This window comes from Oryctolagus cuniculus, chromosome 7 (assembly GCF_051225735.1).
Source record: "Oryctolagus cuniculus isolate XC-2025 breed Fujian yellow rabbit chromosome 7, ASM5122573v1, whole genome shotgun sequence".
Lineage (NCBI taxonomy): Eukaryota > Metazoa > Chordata > Mammalia > Lagomorpha > Leporidae > Oryctolagus > Oryctolagus cuniculus.
In genome coordinates this window covers 79,898,454-79,920,277 of record NC_142873.1, presented here as the reverse complement: position 1 = coordinate 79,920,277, position 21,824 = coordinate 79,898,454, and the positions used below count along the sequence as shown (strand labels likewise).

The 21,824-nt window shown below is 36.0% G+C and overlaps 1 protein-coding gene and 1 pseudogene across 24 annotated transcripts in view; both read right to left on the bottom strand.

Moving 5' to 3' along the window:
- Window positions 1-21,824, bottom strand: part of HFM1 (helicase for meiosis 1) — a 117,935-nt gene that overhangs the window by 63,084 nt on the left and 33,027 nt on the right. For 22 of the 24 annotated variants that reach the window (XR_016237192.1, XR_016237190.1, XR_016237191.1 and 19 more), the window contains 9 exons: window positions 20,691-20,891; window positions 20,516-20,604; window positions 14,633-14,676; window positions 14,429-14,530; window positions 12,492-12,637; window positions 11,278-11,372; window positions 10,465-10,598; window positions 8,130-8,177; window positions 4,387-4,467 (listed from right to left, as the gene is read on the bottom strand). Coding sequence is in view for 16 of the 24 variants with exons in the window: in XM_051857508.3 (XP_051713468.3) it covers window positions 4,387-4,467; window positions 8,130-8,177; window positions 10,465-10,598; window positions 11,278-11,372; window positions 12,492-12,637; window positions 14,429-14,530; window positions 14,633-14,676; window positions 20,516-20,604; window positions 20,691-20,891 (940 nt within the window). In the remaining 8 variants the exon portion in view is untranslated. The remainder of the gene's footprint in view (window positions 1-4,386; window positions 4,468-8,129; window positions 8,178-10,464; window positions 10,599-11,277; window positions 11,373-12,491; window positions 12,638-14,428; window positions 14,531-14,632; window positions 14,677-20,515; window positions 20,605-20,690; window positions 20,892-21,824) is intronic. The other 2 variants (XM_089337074.1, XM_089337078.1) reach the window with 1 other exon arrangement.
- LOC103350224 (zinc finger CCHC-type and RNA-binding motif-containing protein 1 pseudogene) lies at window positions 13,513-14,224 on the bottom strand (annotated as a pseudogene).

The following is a 21,824-nucleotide window of genomic DNA, read 5'->3' as shown; positions in this document are numbered from 1 at the left end:
AGTTGCGGAGGGAGTACATGGAGACCATGAAAATATATTTTTCATTTGGTGATTTACTGCCCCAGCTGTTGTGCTCTGAATCCATCACTATGGAATTCCCAACAAGATCACAATTTCATGAGATGCTCCCAATCAATGACTGAGCATGGCAGGGATACTAAGCTTGACCTATTAGATAAAGTAGTCCCCTGGCAGGTAATTTTGGTTTGAAGATTTTCAATCAGCTTTGCCAAATGTTCTTACAATTGCACTGTTCACTAAGATTTTCCTTCTTTCCTTCCATTTTTTTCCCTCCCCACCTTCCTTCTCTCCCTCTCATTCAAAGATCTATATCCCAATTTAACCACTCTCCCAGAGTCTTGCAGTTATTACCTATTTTAAGGAGGGTAACCTTTCTTAGATTTACAACAGCTTTGGTCTTTTGAGCCCTTCTCCCAACACACATTACCAGAAACAATTAAAAACCTTGATATGAACCAATGAAAAAAACTAGATATACAAGTATTATGGACCACAAACCAAAAAGCAAAAATTGTATTAAGCAGAATTATGGGAATATACAAAGAATTTCTATGTAAAAACTAAAATCAAAGAGATAAATGTTAGTAACATAAAGAAACAGTAAGTCATAAAAAAGAATTCATTGGAAATACTATGTAAGAAACTTCCACCTACATTAATGGTAAGCGAAGTAATTATGAAACAATCCTTCTGCTGAAGGCAACAAAAAAAACTAAATGAAATACAAATATCTTCTTTAAAGCATCAAAGAACTGATGCAATATTATAAGAGAGGGCTTCAATACAAAGGGATTAAAATAAAAATTTTCAGGTTTTACTTCTAAAAATTGAGGTTTGCAGATCTAGATGGGATTAATTGTATTTTAAGATTTATTTATTTGAAAGGCAGAGGGACAGAGAGAAGGAAAGAAAAAGAGAGAAAGAGAGGAAAAGAGAGATAGAGAGAGAATCTTCTATCCACTGGTTCACTCCCCAAATGGCCACGATGACCTCGGCTGGTTCAAGTCAAAGCCATGAGCCTGAAATTCCATCCTAGTCTCCACATGTGTGGCAGGGGCCCAAGTACTTGGGTGATAATTCTCTGCTTTCCCAGACACATTACTAGGGGGCTGGAGAGGAAAGGAAGCAGCTAGAACTTGAACAGCATCAGGTATGGGGTGCAGGTGTCACAAACGGTGATTTAACCTGCTGCATCACAATGCCAGCCCCATCATTTAACTGTATTTTTAACATAACAGTGTGGTGGAATGAGAGGGTCATGCCAAGGTGGCCACTGGCAAGCGAGCATTAGTTACTCAGGAATGGCTTTGGAAACTGCCTGGCAGGCTGTGATTGGATGGGGCATAGACCGCCCCTTGACCAGATTGGCTGGTCTTGGCTATGTAAGATGTAGTTTCAACTGAAATAAATGAGTCTGCCGGCTGCTCGCCTCAAGCCTGCTTTCACCCGACTCCCGGGGTCTGCGTGGTGACTCCACACCTCTTGCCCCCACCACGCTGTTCCTCTCAGAAACGAATCCACTGCAACATTGTTGAGAAATCAAGGACAACATAACAGTACCCTCAATTGATTTTTATAGCAAGTAGTCACCTCTAAGAATCATCATCCTAGTATGTGACAAGAAATATTTTTAGCTTAATATCAGACTGTCCTTTTGGTATTTGATGATTGCCTAGATATGGAATGACTAAAAATGAAGGAGAAACCAAGAATATCAAGTATTTTATGATCATCTTAGGCTTAGCAAAAATGCTAATGAGAAAAACAGGCAAATAAAGGAAATTTTCATAGCCTTGGATAAAAATAGCAACAATAACTGTTACAGTAAAATTCTTTAAATTCATTATTCCATTTGATCATAACACTACAAGGAGGTAAATAGGACACCTAGTATGTTCTTGTTTTTCAGATGAAAAAACTAATGTTCACTTAGCATAAAGGTCACATGTAGCAACTAGTAGAACTGGGACTGAAATCCAGTATTTGGGATCCAGATTCTATTGGCACTCCACTTTACAGTATCCCAGGCCAAATTAACATGATTCTGGGTAACAAGTTTCATATCATATATCTAAATAAAGATCTGTAATAGAAAATTTTGCAGGAAATGTAGGAGACCAGTGTCAAAACTACAATTTTGAATTCATGTACATATAGCTACACCTGTGAAGGTAAATTGTTTTTCCAAAGAAAGGAGCATAAATTTGGGATAAAGTTTCCTAGATGTGAAACTTCAAGAAGCCCATAGTAAGTGAAACAGGTCAATTGGAGGATTGATTCAAAAAACTGAAGAACCAAAATAGTAGAGTGCTAAAGAGAAAAATCAATCAGGTAGCATTCACTGATGACTGACAAAGAAGAAAACACACATACAGATCATTTGTTAGGTATGTTTGAAGACAGAGGAGGGATGAGTAATGTGGCACAGTGGATTAAGCTGCTGGTTGGGATGCCGGCATCCCATACTGGAGTCTCTGGGATCAAGTCCTGCCTCCATTTCTGATCTAGCTTTCCAATAATACACACCCTGGGAGGGCAGCAGGTGATGGCTAAAGTGCTTGAATCTCTGACACCCGCATAAGAGACCTGGACAGAGTTCCTGGCTCCTGGCTTCAGCCTAGCACAACCTTAGCTGTTGTGGGCATCTGGGGAGTGAACCAGCAAACAGGTTTCTTTTCCACCCTTCCTTCCTCCCTTCCTCCCTTCCCATCCCTTCCCTTTCCCCTTCCTTCCTTCCTTCCTTCCTTCCTTCCTTCCTTCCTTCCTTCCTTCTTCTTACTCTCTCTCCCCTCCCCCTCCCCTAGCAAACAGAAGACTCTCTCTCTCTCTCCCTTTCTTTTCTTTTCTCCCTCCCTCTCTCTCTCCCTCCCTCTCTCTCTCCTCTCCTTCCCCTCTCCCCCTAATCCCCCTACCTTTCAAGTATACAAAAATAAACTTCTTTAAAAAGCAGAAAGAATGGTATCAGTGGATTCAAAAAGTATCACAGGGGAAAAAAATGATAGTGGATACAAGATTCTTGATGGAAGTGAAAGTACCCAAGAACAGAGGAAGAAGGTATATTAGTGATTCTCATGCCTTCTCTAGTGAGACATCCTAGAATACACAGGAGGCAATTCTCACAAACAACATTAGAGTTATCAGAGTAATAACTAGAAAAGTAGGGGGAAATGTTATTGATATATGGGCTGAGAGTCTGGGCAGTAAATTGCTTTCAAAATTTTCAAAAACCTTATATCAAGTAGAAATAAAAATCACAACCCCAAATCATACATATCTATAGTATGGTTGCAAGTATACAAAAAATACATTAAATATTGAAGGATACATGCTAAAAGTTTAATAGATTCTGAATTTCAAAAACACTTTTCTGTATTTCCCAACTTTTACTTGATAAAGTACCTTTTTAAAAGGATTAATTGAAAGAATTAAGTCAGCATTTTCCTGAAAAACACTTCTAATTATTAGTGCTAAAAACTACAAAACATTATTCCCTTCATTTAGTATACTCAATTAAAACAGCAGGGGTGGAGGGAGAAAGAGAGAGAAAAGAGAAAAGGAGTGGCAAGGTTCAGGAAACTTTACTCCAAAATACTGCATTTTGACATAAATATTTTGAGCTGAAGGAATTTGAGAACTGTCATGTTTAAGAAGGACTATCTGATCTTCCCCTGGGAGTAGGTCATAAAATCTCCCCTAAATCTGGAAGAAAACTGTATCATTATCTCCAAAGACAAAGGACATAGACAGAAATCTGAATGAGATTTAGCTTGCTAGGTTTCCCTCAGTTTATTACATTTAGCTCACATCTCTTTGTCCCATATTCCTCTGACTTGCCACCCTCCATCAAACTTAACGATAAAACAATCATAATTAACCACTTCTTTGGGTCTTTATTTTGAAGGATCTCATGTCATTAGATAAATTGTTGTGCTTAATCTTGTTAGTTTTTTGTTAAAGAGACCCAGCTAATGGACCTAAAATGAGTAGAAGGGAAATTTATATTTCTTCCCCTACAGGAGCCTAAGTAACCATCCAGATATCCAATGTTTGAATATTTAAGAATTAACAAAAAGATACCTATTAATTACAACAGGTATAAAGCAACCCAAGATTCAAGCGTTTCAATCCTCTACTAAAAATTACCAGAATCAATGAAGACAAATTTTGTGACTGTCAAAAATAAGCTCCATACTTTCATATACAGAACTCAAGTAAATGTATTATGCCTTGCAGCTAAACATGATGACACCTTCTTTAGAGTGTAATTATAATTTAGTTTTACCATCATCAAAATTGTAGAACATATTTTTAATTTATTCTTCAGTAAGCAATCATTAAATTTGTTAATAATTATAGAAAAATTACCAGTTGGTTTGAAAGTAACATCTTCATCCATCTTTATCAAGTCCAGGGATGATAAATCATTCAGATTCTTCAAACATAATTCTGTTCAATTATAGAAAATACATTTTAATTCTAGTAAGATAAGAAAGCAAGGCAGAATAAATTTATTATTAAATATGCTAATGTGTTTCTGTATAATTGTTCTAGAAAGAACCACCATCCCTACTTAAGTGATAAGAAAAAAATTCATTAAAAGGCCAACTAATATGCTAAAAAGATTTTCTAATACTAACAACAACATCAGTATTAAAAATTATATTCAATAAGTAATGAAAGTAACTTGGAACATTTTAAATGATATTTCATGTAATATCTTATTTAATCCTCAAAGTAACACAATAAGGTCAACATTAATATTTTCATATATAGGTCAGTAAACTAAGTAACTTGCTCCAGGTCTAAGTAACTGCTTTGCCGACTGTCCTTCATTATGATAACAGTTTGCTTTTTCTTTAAGTTCCTATCTGAGAGATAAATGCATAAAGTATGACAAGCCAAATAGACTTATAAGAGTGTTCCAAAAAACATTAGTTTCTTCCCTTTTCCTCATTTGCCACTTTCTGGAGGCAATCACTTATAACTGTTTCAGCTGATGTTTTTTAATATTTACTTTCATCTCTCTGAGTATACCACCATTGGTACCTGTAAGGAACTTCTGAATAGAATCACTAATTGATGAAGATCACAGAAATTGTAGCCGGATGCTTATAGTTCTCCCTCTATCCCATGTTACAGTCTAGGAGATGTGAGGTACTTCACAGCAGCCAGTGGGAATACTACAACTTGTTCAATACTAAACAGTTGCTTACAAAAAGATCCTAGGGCCGGCACCGCGGCTCACTAGGCTAATCCTCCACCTTGCGGCGCCAGCACACCGGGTTCTAGTCGGTCGGGGCGCCGGATTCTGTCCCGGTTGCCCCTCTTCCAGGCCAGCTCTCTGCTGTGGCCAGGGAGTGCAGTGGAGGATGGCCCAAGTGCTTGGGCCCTGCACCCGCATGGGAGACCAGGAGAAGCACCTGGCTCCTGCCATCAGATCAGCGAGGTGCGCTGGCCGCGGTGGCCATTGGAGGGTGAACCAACAGCAAAAGGAAGACCTTTCTCTCTGTCTCTCTCTCACTGTCCACTCTGCCTGTCAAAAAAAAAAAAAAAAAAAAGATCCTAAGATAGGTGGGTGTTTGTTGCAGTGTTTGTATCACCACTTGGGAAGGTTCACTCCCACATCAGAGTGCCTGGTTCTGAGTCCTGACTACTCTGCTTCTGATCCAGCTTCTTGATAACACATACCCTGGCAGACAGTAAGTGCAGGCCCAAGTACTTAGATCCCTGCCACCCATGTGGAAGACCCAGACTGAGTTCTGGCCTCCTGGCTTCAGCCTGATCTTGCCCTGGTTGTTTTGTAAATTTTGGGAGTGGACCAGTGGATGGACTCTCTCTTGCACTCGCTCGCTCTCACTCTCGCTCTCGCGCACGCTCTCTCTCCCCGTGCTTTCAAATAAAACAAAAATAAATTTTAAAAAAATTTAAACCCATAGAAGGCAGGGTCCTTTCAGAAATACTTTAGCTTAATGAATTAGTTTTGCTCTGATTTTTTTAGTTACCCACTGTTAAGTCAGTTCATCAGCTACTATTCTGTCAGCTGATCCATCAATGAGGAATACTTACTATATTTCATGCTGAACACTAAACTCTAGTTTTATAGCAGTGAATCATAAAAGATTCTTATTCTATGGAACCTATATTTTACTAAAAAAGCAATCAGCTCACAAATATAACATTTTTATTCAAAGGTACTAAGAAAAAAATAAACCTGAGAAAAACCCCTAGAGAATGATGGGGTAGTTTTTTAAGCTTTTAACTAAATACAATAATTATTTTTGATCTATGCTACATTTCTAATATAAAGTATGATATGTTTTTTCCAATTTTTAAGATTTTATTTATTTATTTGACAGGTAGAGTTATAGACAGTGAGAGAGACAGAAAGAAAGGTCTTCCTTCCGTTGGTTCACTCCCCAAATGACTGTAACGGCCAGAGCTGCGCTGATTCAAAGCCAGGAGCCAGGTGCTTCTTCCTGGTCACCCATGTTGGTGCAGAGGCCCAAGCAATTGGGCCATCTTTTACTGCTATCCCAGGCCACAGCAGAGAGCTGGGCTGGAAGAGGAACATCGGGACTAGAACCAGCGTCCATATGGGATGCTGATGCTGCAGATGGAGGATTAACCTACTGTGTCACAGTGCTGGCCCCAACTTTTTCCAATTTTTAAAGTAAAGACATGACTTTTTCTAAACAAGGAAAACAGAAACAGTACAATAGAAACAAATTTGTCTTCCTCTTGGTAAAAGAGAATTTAAATAAGATAGTATATGAACTCTGAACAGAGACCTGAATGAAATGAAGGTGCTAGCCATGCAAGAGATTTAAGAAGCCTTCCAACAATAAGGAACAGAGAAGTGGGAAAAAGCTTGGTACATTTAAAGAGGATCAAGATAGCAAATCTGGTGAGAGCCAAGTAGAAGAGGGGGAAAGTGACAAGAGAATTTCACTGTTGCATCCTTATCTCTTTTTTTAAAAATTTTTCCATAAATATGTAGAGAATATATTAAAAGTGCCTGCATATTTTTAGTTCATCACATTTTTTTTTACTGGAAGATAATCTCAACACAAGAAAGAGGTAGCAATTTCTAATCTTAATAAATGTTTAACAATATGTTGCTACTTTAAGACAGGTAAATCTAAGTGATTAACTGAATAAGAAGTCTATAAGCTAGGCTTATATTTTTAATTAAAATTAAACTAGAAAAGAAAAATAAAGAATTTGCACCAATAGGCAACAGTTTCAAAGACCAAAATCATTTTTTTAAAAAAGATTTATTTTATTTATTTGAAAGACAGAGTTACAGAGAGAGGTAGAGACAGAGAGGTCTTCCATCTGCTGGTTCACTCCCCAGATGGCCACAACAGCCAGAGCTGCACTGATCTGAAGCCAGGAGCCAGAAGCTTCTTCCAGGTCTCCCACGTGGGTGCAGGGGCCCAAGGTCTTGGGCCATCTTCTACTGCTCTCCCAGGCCATAAAAGAGAACTGGATTAAAAGTGAACCAGCCGGGACCAGAACTGGCGCCCATATGGGATGCCAGCGCTTCAGGCCAGGGCTTTAACCCACTGTGCCACAGTGCTGGCCCCAAAGACCAAGATCATTTTAAAAAGAAAAAGTAGAGGTAGGCACTTGCCCTAGCAGTTGATACTTATTAAGATGCCCACACCCAAATAGGAGTGATTAGGTTCAAGTCCTGACTCTGGCCCCAGATTTCAGCTTCTTGCCAATGAGCACCCAGGGGAAGCAACAGGTAATAGCTCGAATAGTTGGGTCTCTGCCACACACATGCTCCTAGCTTCTGCCCAGCCCAACCATGGGTATTGTGGGTATTTAAGGAGTAAAATAGTGAATGGGAACTCTCTGTCTCTGTCTCTTGAATAAGTAGATAAAAACAAAAAGCAAATAAATAGTTAAGATGTTATACAAAGGAAAATATTCTGATAGATTACATCAGAAAAATTCATGACAAGCTTTATGTGTGAAAAAGAAAATTCATACTTTTTTTCTGTAGACAAGTTTACTTTTTAAAAAATAGCTTAAAAGAGACTTATTTTTATTTTCATAACTGGCCTTTTTCATTGATTTTTTTAGAAGGAAATGCATCTAACCTTGTAATTTTTCTTCAATTCCATCTTTATTCAATCCAGATGTAAAACCTGTATAAGTCATGAAAATGTATAAAAAATAAATAGAATGGATTTAATTTATTTTTATGGGCTAAGTTCACACAACAGTTATAAAGAGAAGAATAACTAATTAAATCTCATTTAGGAAAAAAATAGCTTGTTGAGTTAAAGCAAGGCTTAAGTAGCTATAGAAAACAATCACTGTTTTAAAATCCTTTAACAGCATCTGGCTACCTTTTGCTTGTTTTATTGTGTAACAGTGACCAGGAATACTATAGTTTAACAAGAATTGTCTGAAGTAAATTCCTAATATTTTTGCATCATAAATTTTTGTCAAGTTATTAACATTTTCTAATGTACTTTCATTATAAGATAGATACTCTTATGAATACTAAAAGGCATTTGGTAATATAACCATTTTGAAAAACCGTGCTGTTTTCTAAAGTTGAAACTATACATACCCTATAACAATTATTTTTCAGCTCTTGGCATATATTCACAGATACATACGTACGTGTGTATAGAAGGACATATATAAAAAAATTTACACAAGCATTATTTAAAATTAAAAACTTCCTTTCATAAAAAATTCCTTAAGAAAGTAAAAACTCAAGCCACTGACTGAGAAGAGATTTGGATACATCTATATACTTGACAAAAGACTCTTATCCAGAATATATAAAAAATTTCTATATACTATTGCCTAAAATAGAAATAACATAATTTAAAAATGTATAAAAGACATCAAAGAACACTTAACAAAACTTCCAAATGGCCAGAAAACATATGAAATGATCCTTAATGTTAATGCTCATCAGAGTAATACCAAATGAAATAACAAAGAAATCACTATACACACACACATACACACACACACACACATACACAAAACAATGGCTGAAAATAAAGACTGACAAATCAGCCACTGGCAAAAATATATAGCAACTGGGGCCAGTGTTGTGGTATAGTGGGTAAAGCCACCTCCTGCAGTGCCAGCATCCCATATGGGTGCTGGTTCAAGTCCCATATACCTTGCTTCTGATCCAGCTCCCTGCTAATGTGGCAGGGAAATGGTTCAAGTACTTGGGTCTCTGCCACTCATGTGGCAGACAGGGTGGCAGACAAGGACGGAGTTCCTGGTTCCTGGCCCAGCCCTGACTATTGTGGTTATTTGGAGAATGAACCAGCAGATGGACTCTCTGTCTCTCTCCATCTTTTTTTCTCTCTCTTTCAAATAAATATTTTAAAAATAAACATAGTATGACATAATTTATGTTTAAAAAATAGAAAAATAACATTAAATTTTCTTATTTGCAAAAACAGTGGAAGATTATACCAAAAAGGGCATATTGCCTAGTCAAAAGATAATTGTTAAATGATACGGACATTTATATAGATATTCTTTTTTAAAAAAAAAAGATTTATTTATTTTACTTGAAAGTCAGAGTTACACAGAGAGAGGAGAGGCAGAGAGAGAGACAGAGAGAGGTCTTCCATCCAATGGTTCACTCCCCAATTGGCCTCAACGGCCAGAGCAGCACTGATCCAAAGCCAGGAGCCTCCTCCAGGTCTCCCATGCGGGTGCAGGGGCCCAAGGACTTGAGTCATCTTCTTGTGCCTTCCCAGGCCACAGTAGAGAGCTGGACAGGAAGTAGAGCAGCTGGGTCTTGAACAGGCGCCCATATGGGATGCCAGCACTTCAGGCCAGGGCGTTAACCTGCTGAGCCATAGCGCCGGCCCCTAGATATTTTTTTTAATAAAGGCTAATATAATCCTTGGAGATCTGAAAGTTGTAAACTTATATGTATTAGAATAATATTGTAAGGAGTCAGTTTTAATGTCCAGCAATCCCAAGTATTTTGATTTTCTAACCTATACCACATGGAAAAACCCTCTAGAAGTAACAGATGTATGTTTACTTTAGAACTAGAAGCAAATGTAGTACTATATATTTTGATTTCTTATAAACTAAAAAATGAACAGTCACAAAATCAGAATAAGAAAATAGCTAAACACCAGTACAGACAGAATTCCAGACTTTTAAAGACTTTAACATATTTTAAGTGATTTTTTTTGTTATTTTTAGTACACTTGAATTTTTTTCTACCAGGTCTATTTTTAATGGTGCAAGACAAGACACAAAAAGGATAAAGATTTTTCACTTATATCTACTCTTGCCTCTAAATCTATTTGTGACTATTCTTACCATTTTTTCTGTTACCTATTAGTTCCTATTTTCTACTCTATAACCTACTAATATAAATTTGGACCCAGCTGACTTGAAAAAGTTCTCCTTTCCCAAGTCAAAGTAACAAACCATAATGAGATGGATTTTTCAAGGCTCTGATATAAAGCAAGGTTGATCGTATCCATTCCAAAGCAATATTCACATCTGTGATGGTGTGTAATACTATCTCGGCATTTAAATGTTCAATGAGATGTCTGTGCAAACTAATGGGGAAAAAAATTTGTATTACTAATATGCACTTCAATGCCATAATTCTTATTTATTAACTTTAACAATATATAATATATTCATTGCTATTTTAAAAATTCATGAAAGATAATAATTTTCAAAAATACAACAAAAAACTTTAATAACTCAACTCAACTTTGCTTTTTCAATTTGAGATTTATCTATTTCATTGGTCCAGAAGACAGATTATTGCTTAAGAAAGGCTGGAGAGTAAATTATATCCTATTTTCTTCAAGAGAAAATACATCAAATTTTTCAGTAAAAGGTCACAGATTGCCTTTCTCTCTTATTAGTAAACAAATTTTAAAGATGTGAAAAGATATGAAAGTTGTATTTCTTCCTATAACAAACTAGTGACTTCAAATTTACATGATTTCATACCTAAGTTATAATATAATTAGTAAGGACTTATTAGAAATTAGGCCTTTTTGAACAAAGATACATGCTACTACACTCTAAGAAACACTAGTAAATAAAACTACTCTGATTTTTTTTTAAAAAGAACAATTATATTCCTTAAAAGGACACAAACTTCTTAAATCGTTAAAAAATATCAAGAAAATAACCTCAGAAAATCCCCAAATTTCCTTCCAAAATAAAAGTGGAAAAAGTAGATTATATTAGCATTATCTTTTAGAAATTTTTCTGTATTACCTGCTTTCTACAGTGTCATTGCAAGCTAACATTTCAATGTACTTGTCTCTTGTACTTAATCGAGTCATAATAACTGCCGTAGCTGTAGTGTCAAACTGAAAAGAAACACACAGAAAATTATTAAAGAAGAGCACATTTTGGCACTAGTCTTAATAATGCAAGACTTTCATTACAACAAATAGTCCCTTTGCCTTAAATAATAGGTCAAAAGGCCCAGAAAATGCTTCTGCCTTTGAATTTAACTGAAAATTTAATTTAAAAAACTGAATATGCTTATAAAATCACCATGGTTTCAATGTACATAATTTTGGCAATGTCAAAACTTAAATAAACCTTGTAATTGGATAAAGTTGTAAGATTTGGTGTAATTGACATGTTAGATTTATTCTTAAAACTATAAATTTGTATAAAATAATATTTTCGCATTCTTTGAAAAGATGTTCTTCCTGAATGTTCCCTTAGCATCTTTATAAATGACTTCCTCATTCAAGAATTTGTCAGAGTATGGTTTTGTAATTTACAAGTATATAGGCTGACTTCTAACTGTCACAATGCCCAGGGATTATTGAAATTTAGTGCTAGGATTCAAAGAAGTTACATGTTATATGATGCACAAGACACTCCTACACAATGAAAGACTGTCCATCCAAAATGCCAAGAGAAACCCTTTTAAGAATAAAAGACAGGGCCGATGCTGTGGCGCAGCAGGTTAATGCCCTGGCCTGAAGCGCTGGCATCCCATATGGGTGCCTGTTCAAGACCCAGCTGCTCTACTTCCTGTCCAGCTCTCTACTGTGGCCTGGGAAGGCACAAGAAGATGACTCAAGTCCTTGGGCCCCTGCACCCGCATGGGAGACCTGGAGGAGGCTCCTGGCTTTGGATCAGTGCTGCTCTGGCCGTTGAGGCCAATTGGGGAGTGAACCATTGGATGGAAGACCTCTCTCTGTCTCTCTCTCTGCCTCTCCTCTCTCTGTGTAACTCTTTCAAGTAAAATAAATAAATCTTTTTTTAAAAAAAGAATAAAAGCCAAGGGACCGGTTGTGGCATAGGGGGTAAAACCACCACCTGCAGTGCCAGCATCACATATGGGCTCCGGTTCGAGTCCCTGCTGCTCCACTAATCTAAGTATAAAATACAAATTTTAAGCATACACTTTTTTATTTTTACCAAATATTATAAAATAAGTTACAAAAAGTAAAGTTACTGTCACTTACTTGAGGTCGACCAGCTCTACCAATCATCTGCAGAATATCTGTTTCACTATACTCTTCAAACATTCCTCCAGCATAATGCATTGTAGATTTTATAACAACTAGGTGAGCAGGCAAATTTACTCCCATGGCTAAAGTACTGGTAGTAACTGCATTGAGAAATATTAATACAAACCCATATAACTTTATTATTTCAGAAAGATATTTTCTTATAAAAGACATATTCCTAAATGCAATAAAATCTCATATATGAGAAATTAAGAAAAGAAAAAGAGAACACTATTATCTAAAATAATAAAATATCTTAGAACCAAAAAAACTGTTAATTTATTACTTTTTTTTCTTTTGAAAAAGTTTACTAACATTTTATGAAGCATTTGTTTTGAAGACTAAGTTTTGAAAGCCAAACCAATCAAACACGAGTAAAGTTTTGTAATGAAAATCTCAAATAAATCATTTTAATACCTTTTTCTCATGGGATGACAACAGCATTATAATACTTTCTTATTTTTATTAAAATTGGCTCTTTTCAGATTAGTAGTAGCAAGTTCTGATTTTTAGTACAGATTGTGCATCTCTTATTTGAAATACTTGGGACCAGAAGTATTTTGGGTTCCAGGTTTTTCTGAATTTTCTAGTAGTTGCACAAGCATAATGAGATATCACAGGGATGGGAACCAAGCCTAAATATGAACTTCATTTAGGTTTTATCAAACTTTACAGGATGTGTAACAACAGTGTCACGATGTCCTACTTGAGACACTGTTGGCACTGACAAGGCTTCATATTTTGCAGTGTTTAGGATTTCAGATTAGGGATGCTCAAACTGTACTGTGTTAATGCAAGAGAGAAACATAATAATTTCTATTTATTTTTAAATTTCCTATGAACTATTTTCTAGTAAAAAAACTGTTTGGTATTAAGTGTTTTTATGCTCAAATTTTAAAAGTAACCTTAGCCCTCAGCTGAACTTTGTGCTCCCAGGCATTTATATCTTAGGGACATTCACACAGTAAATGTCATTTCAGTCACTGAGCTCTTCCTCATCACTGAAGTATGTGCTTTTCTTTATCCTCAGATGTGGAGGGACCCCCTGGACCGGGTGTCCATTTGCTTTGTTCTTCAGGTTTGGCTTGCTGGAAGGCAATGGCCTGGCTGAGGCTGCCCAGAGCAGGCTCTTCCCTTTCATCTTCACTTTGTTCTACTTCCTCAATTTCTTCTTCTGGTTCAGGAACTTTCTCTTTTTTTCTTCTTTTCCTTCTTCTTTGGAGGTTCACGTTCTCCAAGCATATTTTTAGGACAGGCATAACTTAAGTGTCCACTTTCCCCACATTCCTAGCACTGGGATTTATCAAAGTAGTTTCGTCTTCGGATGAATTTAGCTGCTCTTCCGTTGTTAGCAATGCTTGCTTTTATCACTCTACCAAATAACTGTTGTTTATCGCCCTGGTGCAGTTTTGCGCTGAGTCTTTATCCAAAAACAAAATGAATGTAACCCCTTTACTCTTCCTGATATTTTTATCAGGGAAAAGGGCAGGTTGGACACATACACTGTGCTTTTACTCGGGGCCAATCCACCACTCATTTCTTCAGATGGGGAGGCGGCACGCGAGCCCCCCGGCCCAGGCTCACCCGCGACTCCTGCTGCAGCTTTGCCGCGACTTGGACATCGCGGGTGCCAGGCAGCAGCAGGCGCCGAGAAACAGACCTGAGTGGCTGCGGCCCGATTTATTACTTTTCAAATCACATTATCTTAAACTAGCATAAGAGAGCTAAACCATGCCAATGAATTTACTATGGCCCATACATGCATGGGAAATTACATAATTTTAGATTTCTGGAAAAAAGCAAAAACAAGTAAATCCTTGAGATTTTCTGTTTTCTGTTAAATTATTTTTCAAAATATTTTATAATACCCATAAGAAATATGATTTGCTTACAAAGAACTGGTAGATCTCCAATAGTAAAAATTTCTTCAACTACTTTTCTATCTGACAGCTCCATACCAGCATGATGATAAGCAACACCATGTATTAAGATATCTGTAGTAAAACATATCACTTGTTAATTCATACCAATATATACCAGTAACAGATTCATTTTATCTATATCTGAAAAAGCTGCTTAACAGTCACTAAACCTACCTTTCAGTTTCAAATCTCTTACGGAATATGCATACTTCTGTAACCTATATAAAAAAACCATAAAATTATTGAGAGTTCTTTAGTAACATCAAAAAACTCTGAAGTAATTTATTATTTTGAAACTTACAGGTATCAAAAGATTTTTTTACAACATCATTACTTGAAAACTAACTTCAATATTAAAAAGTCTCTATCAGTTATAACATTAAAACTCACTTTTGAGAAAAATTCTTTTTTTTAAGATTGATTGATTATTTAAAAGAGTCACAGAAAGAGGAGAGTCAAAGGGAGAGAAAAAGATCTTCCATCTACTGGTTGCCTCCCCAAATGGCCACAACAGCCAGGGCTGAGCCAGGCTAAAGCTAGGAGCCAGGAGCTTCATCCAGTTCTCCCACTTGGGTACAGGGACCCAAGCACTTGAGCCATACTTGCTGCATTCCCAAGCACATTAGCAGGGAGCTAGATTGGAAGTGGTGCAGCCAGGAATACAACCAGCCATATGGGATTCCATCATTGCAGATGGCAGCTTAACCCACTCCGCCACAGCACCAGTCCCTGAAATTCTTTTAAACTAAGAATTTAGAAAAGTCATTCTCCCACAGGACAAAAAAAAAAAAAGATTATAAATGGTGATTATGTTCATGGGTCAGAATAAAAAAACTTACTCCTACAATTTGCATGGAAATATTTGTAAGGAATAATTTTTAAAATTCTACTATATAATTAATTAACCCCAAAAGATTGAAATAAAAAATAGCTGTTGATTGTGCTCTGAGACATGGCACATAAAGAAAATGGTTAAGTTTAAAACGAAGGGAAGGTTAAAAAAGTTTCTTAATAATTTGAAAAAGATATTCTTGGTACTTTCAAAGATTTTGTTAGTTGGCAGGTTCTTAAGTATGTCAAAGAAATCCAAATTTGTGCATTTCCATTTCTTTGTTGCAAATAAGACACTTGGAGCATTATTTTAAAAAGCTCATGATTTTAAGGATTCAGAATGGAATCAAGAGAAGGCAAAAGGAAAGGACACATTACAATTAAGCATAAACAGCTATGCATCATAAGGTATCTAAGAAATACTTCCTTATTTAATTATCACAATAAATAACATTCATATTTCCATCTCTAACTAAGAAATTGAAGCTGAGAGAGACAATGAGCTCAGTGGCACACCACTAGTAAGAACGGAAGCACTATAATTCAAATCTGAGTCTCTAATTTCATGCTGTTTCTAAAACTAGCATTTTATCCCCGAACAAGCAGGAATAAAAAAGGAGATAAAGATAGAAAAAAAAAAGAGGAGCACAGTTAAGGAAGAAGTGAGTTAAAGGAAAGAGAAATTTTCCTTGAGTTACTAGCTACAAGTGGGAAATGAGAAAAGGAATTTAGATCTTATGTATGCTTCTGTACAAGAAAATAATTATCTAAAACAAAATTACCTAATTTGTGTGCAACAGAGAACAGGAGAAAAGTGACAGGATGAAATGTAAATTAATGTTAAGGGAATTTATAGCCTACGAATTTCAGTTTCCTACTCATATGGTAAGTTGAGCTTAAAAATGTTAATTATTACATACTCAACATAGGAGGCCACATAGTTATTCTATGTGAATGATCTACCATTGCACAGAGAATTCTGTAAGTCTCAAAATTTCTTTTAGAGTTAGTTTGTGAGCAAGAAAGTAAGTCTCAAGTAACAGTCAAGTTTCTGAATAAAAGTGACACAGCACAACTTGACTACCCAGTTTATTCTCAACAGAAAGTTCCACATTACGTATACCTTTTTATTGTCTCTACCCTATAACTATACTTTCTTTAATTCCAATTGTATCTTTATTATAATCATCAATATTTTTGAAACCTCACCTTTGTTAAAAATTTTAGAAAATTAATAAAAATCTTATAAAACCAAGTGCAGCTAATATGAAAACTATTAATCATGACTTGATACAGAAAAGGTCTTTGCCAGCAAAATAACCTAGTGGATGCATACATTCTTCCAATATTCTTTGATCATTGGCCATAAATAACCAAGAAGTCCTTTTGATTAAAGCCAGACATAGCAGATATTCTCAATGTAAGAATACTACCAATTAACTTCCTTAAGTTAATTGAGAAATTTCAAAATACAGATATATTTTGTTATTTAAATGTATAATACAGAAGAAAAACATTTAATAAAAAGTTAAAAAGAACTAGAGTACAGAAAAGTTGTCATGTTAGGTGGTTTAGAAACCTTAGTAACAGTATCTAGGGTTTGACAGCCAAAAAGAAGTCTTGTGGGAGTGGATAAAGGGGAAGTATCATGAGTAACAGTCAGTCTCCCTTCCTAGTCTATACCCACCCAAAATGGCAAACCATTCCTTTTCACATATGCTTTTTCTTGGAATGAAACAAAAGCAGAACTTACAAGATAGATGAATGAGATTCCATTCAATTGGTAACTGTTCCTAATAAAAACCTTTGATCTGTGATCTTATGTGTATAAATTAATTGAAAATAGATCTTAGTAAAAAATAAGAATGGCAATAGGAGAGGGAGGAGGAAGAAAGGTGATGGTACAGGTGGGAGGGAGGGTAGGGTGGGAAGAATCACTGTGTTACTAAGTTTGTACATATGAAATGCATGAAGCTTGTATATCTTAAATAAAAGGTTCCTAGGTCAAAAAAAAAAAAAAAAAAAAAAAACTAAATGCCAAAATTAAAAAGAAAGGAGGTTTATTTTGGTTCACAGTTCTGGAAGTCCAAGAACATGGTGCTAGCCACGGTTTACCTTCTGGTGATATGTACGATGGGAAAGTGGAAGGGAAGTAGTGTATGTTTGTGTGAGGCAAGGAAGGCTGAACTACTTGAAACAACCTACTTTTGTAGTAACAAATCCAGTCCCACAAAACTTACTCCTGAGAGCTCTAATTCAGTCTCAAGGGAATAAATTCATTAGGGTGGTGTTCCTGTGACCAACTCACCTCCCACTAGACCCAGCCTTTTAAAGGTCCCAGCACTTCTCAATAACAATACATTGGAGATCAAGCTTCCAGCACATGGACCTTTGGGGGAAAAACCATATCCAAAACAAACCAGGTAGGAAAAAAGAAACCTATGCTACTGTTACCGTGTTAGGATTATTTTCACTTTCTTCCTTTCTGTCTACCTCTCAGACCTCATCTACTTTTTGACTGTAAGATCTTTGTTGGTTTCTCTGACTCTTTCTCTTCTATATCTTATTCCTCAATCTTGCTTTGTTAATGTACATAATAAAAACATTACTCCATATGCTTCATATTCTAGAAGTTTTTTTCATGTGGTAGTAACCAAGTGAATTGGGTTATAAAATTAAAATGGACATAGAAGTATGAAAATAGTATCTAGGGTATGGATCCTTTTTAGTGACAAGAAAGTATCAAAGAATTTCCAGAAAACTATAGTGGTATCTTCTAGGCTTGGTACATGCCTTTGGTTAACAACTGATCACAGGTGGTGGCAAAAGAACAGATTGGTAATTTTGAGACAAAATAGAAACAGATCTACAGAACTCACTAAATCAAGTTCTCCAAATTTGATGTGTATCTACCTGCTGACCTAACTACGTATCCATTTCCAGCTCCATATCAATCGGAAGAAAAACATACCCATACCCTAACTGCAAAATATCCCCAGTCCCCTCCTGGTCCTGTTACACATGCTCAGAGTAGCCCAGCACAACTGATATATGATCTTGCCGGAGTGGTAGTAGTGAGCAACACCACCATTTTGAGTGTGTTGTATGCAATAAAAGCAACTGTGCCTATACAAAACAGCAAACTGAGGGAAAACTGAAATGCTGAGTGCCCAGGGAGACAAGTCAGAACTCTGAGCTGAATGTATATTGAACTGGTATGTGCTGAGAGAGAACTGCCACACCTCCCCACCAGTTCCCTCACTGAGCCTGTTGGCAGAATGTCTTCCACCCATGTTGTTTCCCTTGTGCTCAGCATAAGCCTCCAATAAATCTTGTCCTGGTTGCACACTGGACCCTTATCAATTTCTATTACAAGGAAGTCAAAAAACCTCAAATCAGTGTCAATTTGAAGGATGCACTTAAGCAAAGTAGACAAAAGTGTATCCTCCCATGTAAGATTAGTCAGAAAAATCAGTATCTACTCATCTTCACATGCTGTTAATCAAACGAAGTTTAATTTGAGATCTACCACTAAACATATTTACCAATTCCCCAAAGTTGTTATAAATAACAAGTTAATGTCCATTAAGTGGTAACCACAGCTAGCACTCTGTTGAGATTGCTAAGATTGAGCAGAAAATGAGATGAACATAAGTCTCCCTTTCCTCCAGAAGTCTGTAATCTAATGAATAGGATATTAAAATTGAATATTATTCAACTATAACACAGAATGAAATTCCATCATTTGCATCAAAATGGTTGGACCTGCAGGACATCACATTGAATGAAACAAGCCAGACACTGAAAGACAAGCACTGCATGTCCTCCTTTATAGATGGAAGGTAAAATTAGAAAACAAAAAAAAAAAGAGAAATGCCTGAGTGTATCAGTTTTGCTGTAAATATGATGTTTTTTTAATCTCTGTCAAACAAATTTTTAAGAATTATATACTACTTCAGTTTTGATGATTTTTGTGATTATTTTAAAATCTACTTTTTTGAGTGAAGTTGAACATCTTTTCATTTTAAAAAATAACAAACAAAAGGATGTTTACTACAATTATAGTAAGTTCTATACCAGTAAATAAAGGGAAACTGATATTAAAAGTAAGACTTGAAAGATGAAAAGGAGTTAGCTGAAAATCATTCCAGGAAAAGGAAACATGATGTAGAACAACTATGAACAAGGTAGCAGTTCAGCACATTCACAGAACAGAGAGGCCAATATGGTTTGACAGTGGTGGGTAAAAGAGGAGCATGGTCAAGAATGGAAAATTAGCTGGGTAACACAGTACACTGGATATTGCAGGCCACACTAATGATTTAGGATGTTAGCCTAGTAACAGTAAATAAAGTTTTAAGCTAGGCAGGAAACTGACTTTTCAATTTGCAGTTTTAACCAACCATTTTGCTATGTGGAAAACAAAGTGGGAATACCGTGTGTGTGTGGTCAACAGGTAAAAGGATATGACACAGGCAAGAGATTAATAGTGACCTGAATTAGGGATGTAGGAGTGCTGATGGAGACAAAATGACATATTTGAGATAAATTAGAAGTAAAAAAAAACAGAACTTGGCAATCAATTACCTACCTACAGGAAGGAAGATGAGGGAAGATATCAAAGATGGGTTTCTACCATGAACAAACAGGGAGATGATGTATAGGTAAGATGTGGAACAATGGAAGAAGAGGCAGTTTGAGATAATATGTCTATTTTGGACATAAAGAGCTTGAGACACTTGTAAGATAAGCAACTGGATGTCAGTTAGACAGATGGACTATAAGCCTACAGCTCAGAAGGGAAGTCTGAGCTGGAGGTATAAAGGTAGAAATTCATAGCGTTGAATAAAAAAATGAAAGGAAGATTGAGAATGAATTATCTGCAAAGTTCGAGGAAAACTGTTAGAAGATAATGGAAGCATAAGATAAATTTTAGTGAAAGATTACACCAGATGCTACATTGAAAGTTGGTAAAAAAAAAAAAAAATGAAGATAGCATTATGGATAATCTTTAGCTTTCATTAAATCTGATTATGAAATAAAGATCACAGCTGCACCAAGACTCAATATTTCATTTAATTACTATTACCCTTATTTTACAGATGAGAAAACTAAGGCTTGGAGATATCAAATAGTTTGCTTAAAGTTAAGGAACAAACCCAGTATTCTTATCTCAGATGATCTCTGAAAATCCTTCTATTTCTAAGAAAAAAGGAAATAATATACCTCTGTTTCTGTTCCATAGTCAAAACAAATTTGGCATCTTTCACAAAAACAGAAGCAGCCTGTTGCACACCTTTCCTTGTTGCACAAAACTGAAAATGAATTAGCAATTTCTGTATTAATCATACTAAAAACATAATGAACATTACATTTAAAAATAAGAAACCATAATTCATACCACAAGTGAGGGTTTCTGATCAGAATATGTTTGTATAACACTGGCAATTTTGTAGTTGAGGGATAAGTCAAACTTAAATTCAGTTTGGTTACTAGTGCAAGGAAATCCAAGGACCACTTTCTTAAGTTTCACAGGTCTATGGCTCTCATCCATTTTCAGACATACAGCAGGTCTTTCATCATTCGAAAGCCATTCTGCAATCTTTAAAAAAAAAAAAAAAGAATCAAATCATCAATTTTTTTCTAGTAAGGTTCTATGGCTGAAAATAATACAACTATAGAGCACTTTGAAATCAAGGAATAAAAGTATTTAAATAGTCTTTGTCAACATTATATATTCCATTGATACTCTTCTACTGATACATTATTAATATTACTGATAGCAGATTTCAAAAATTCTATCTACTTTTCACCATGGTAAACTTCTAATTAACTAGTATTATTTTGTCTTAGTTCCTTTCATAAAAATCCAAAGTAAAATTAAAATTGAGGGCTGGCGCTGTGGTGTAGCGGGTAAAGCTGCCGCCTCCATTGCCAGCATCCCATGTGGGCACCAACTCGAGTCCCAGCTGCTCCACTTCCAGTCCAGCTCTCTGCTATGGCCTGGGAAAGCAGTAGAAAATGTCCCAATTGCTTAGGTCCCTGTACCCACGTGGGAGACTCAGAAAAAGCTCTGGCTCCTGGCTTCAGATTGGCATAGCTCTGGCCATTGTGGCCAATTGGGGAGTGAACCAGAGGATGGAAGACCTCTCTCTCTCTCTCTGCCTCTTTTCTCTCTGTGTAACTCTGACTTTAAATACAGAAATAAACCTTTTAAAAAATTAAAATTGATTTTGTCACAGAAATGTAATTTCTCACTAGCACTATTTAGCTTCTTTGCTACTTTTCAGTATTATACCTGTAAATGACTACACTTGTGTGTTGTCTTAAGTACTAGATTAATAAGTAGCAAAAGAAATAGATACCTTAGTTTGACAAAAGTTGACTATTTTTAACAGAAGAGCAAATAAAACCTGAGAGATGACAGTGTCAAAAGCACATTCCAGACTCAGTGTTAAGAATCACTAGCTAGCTTCTTAAGCTGTGGTAAGCAATCCTTATCTTCAACAAGTCTGGTTAGTAATCAGGCTTGATG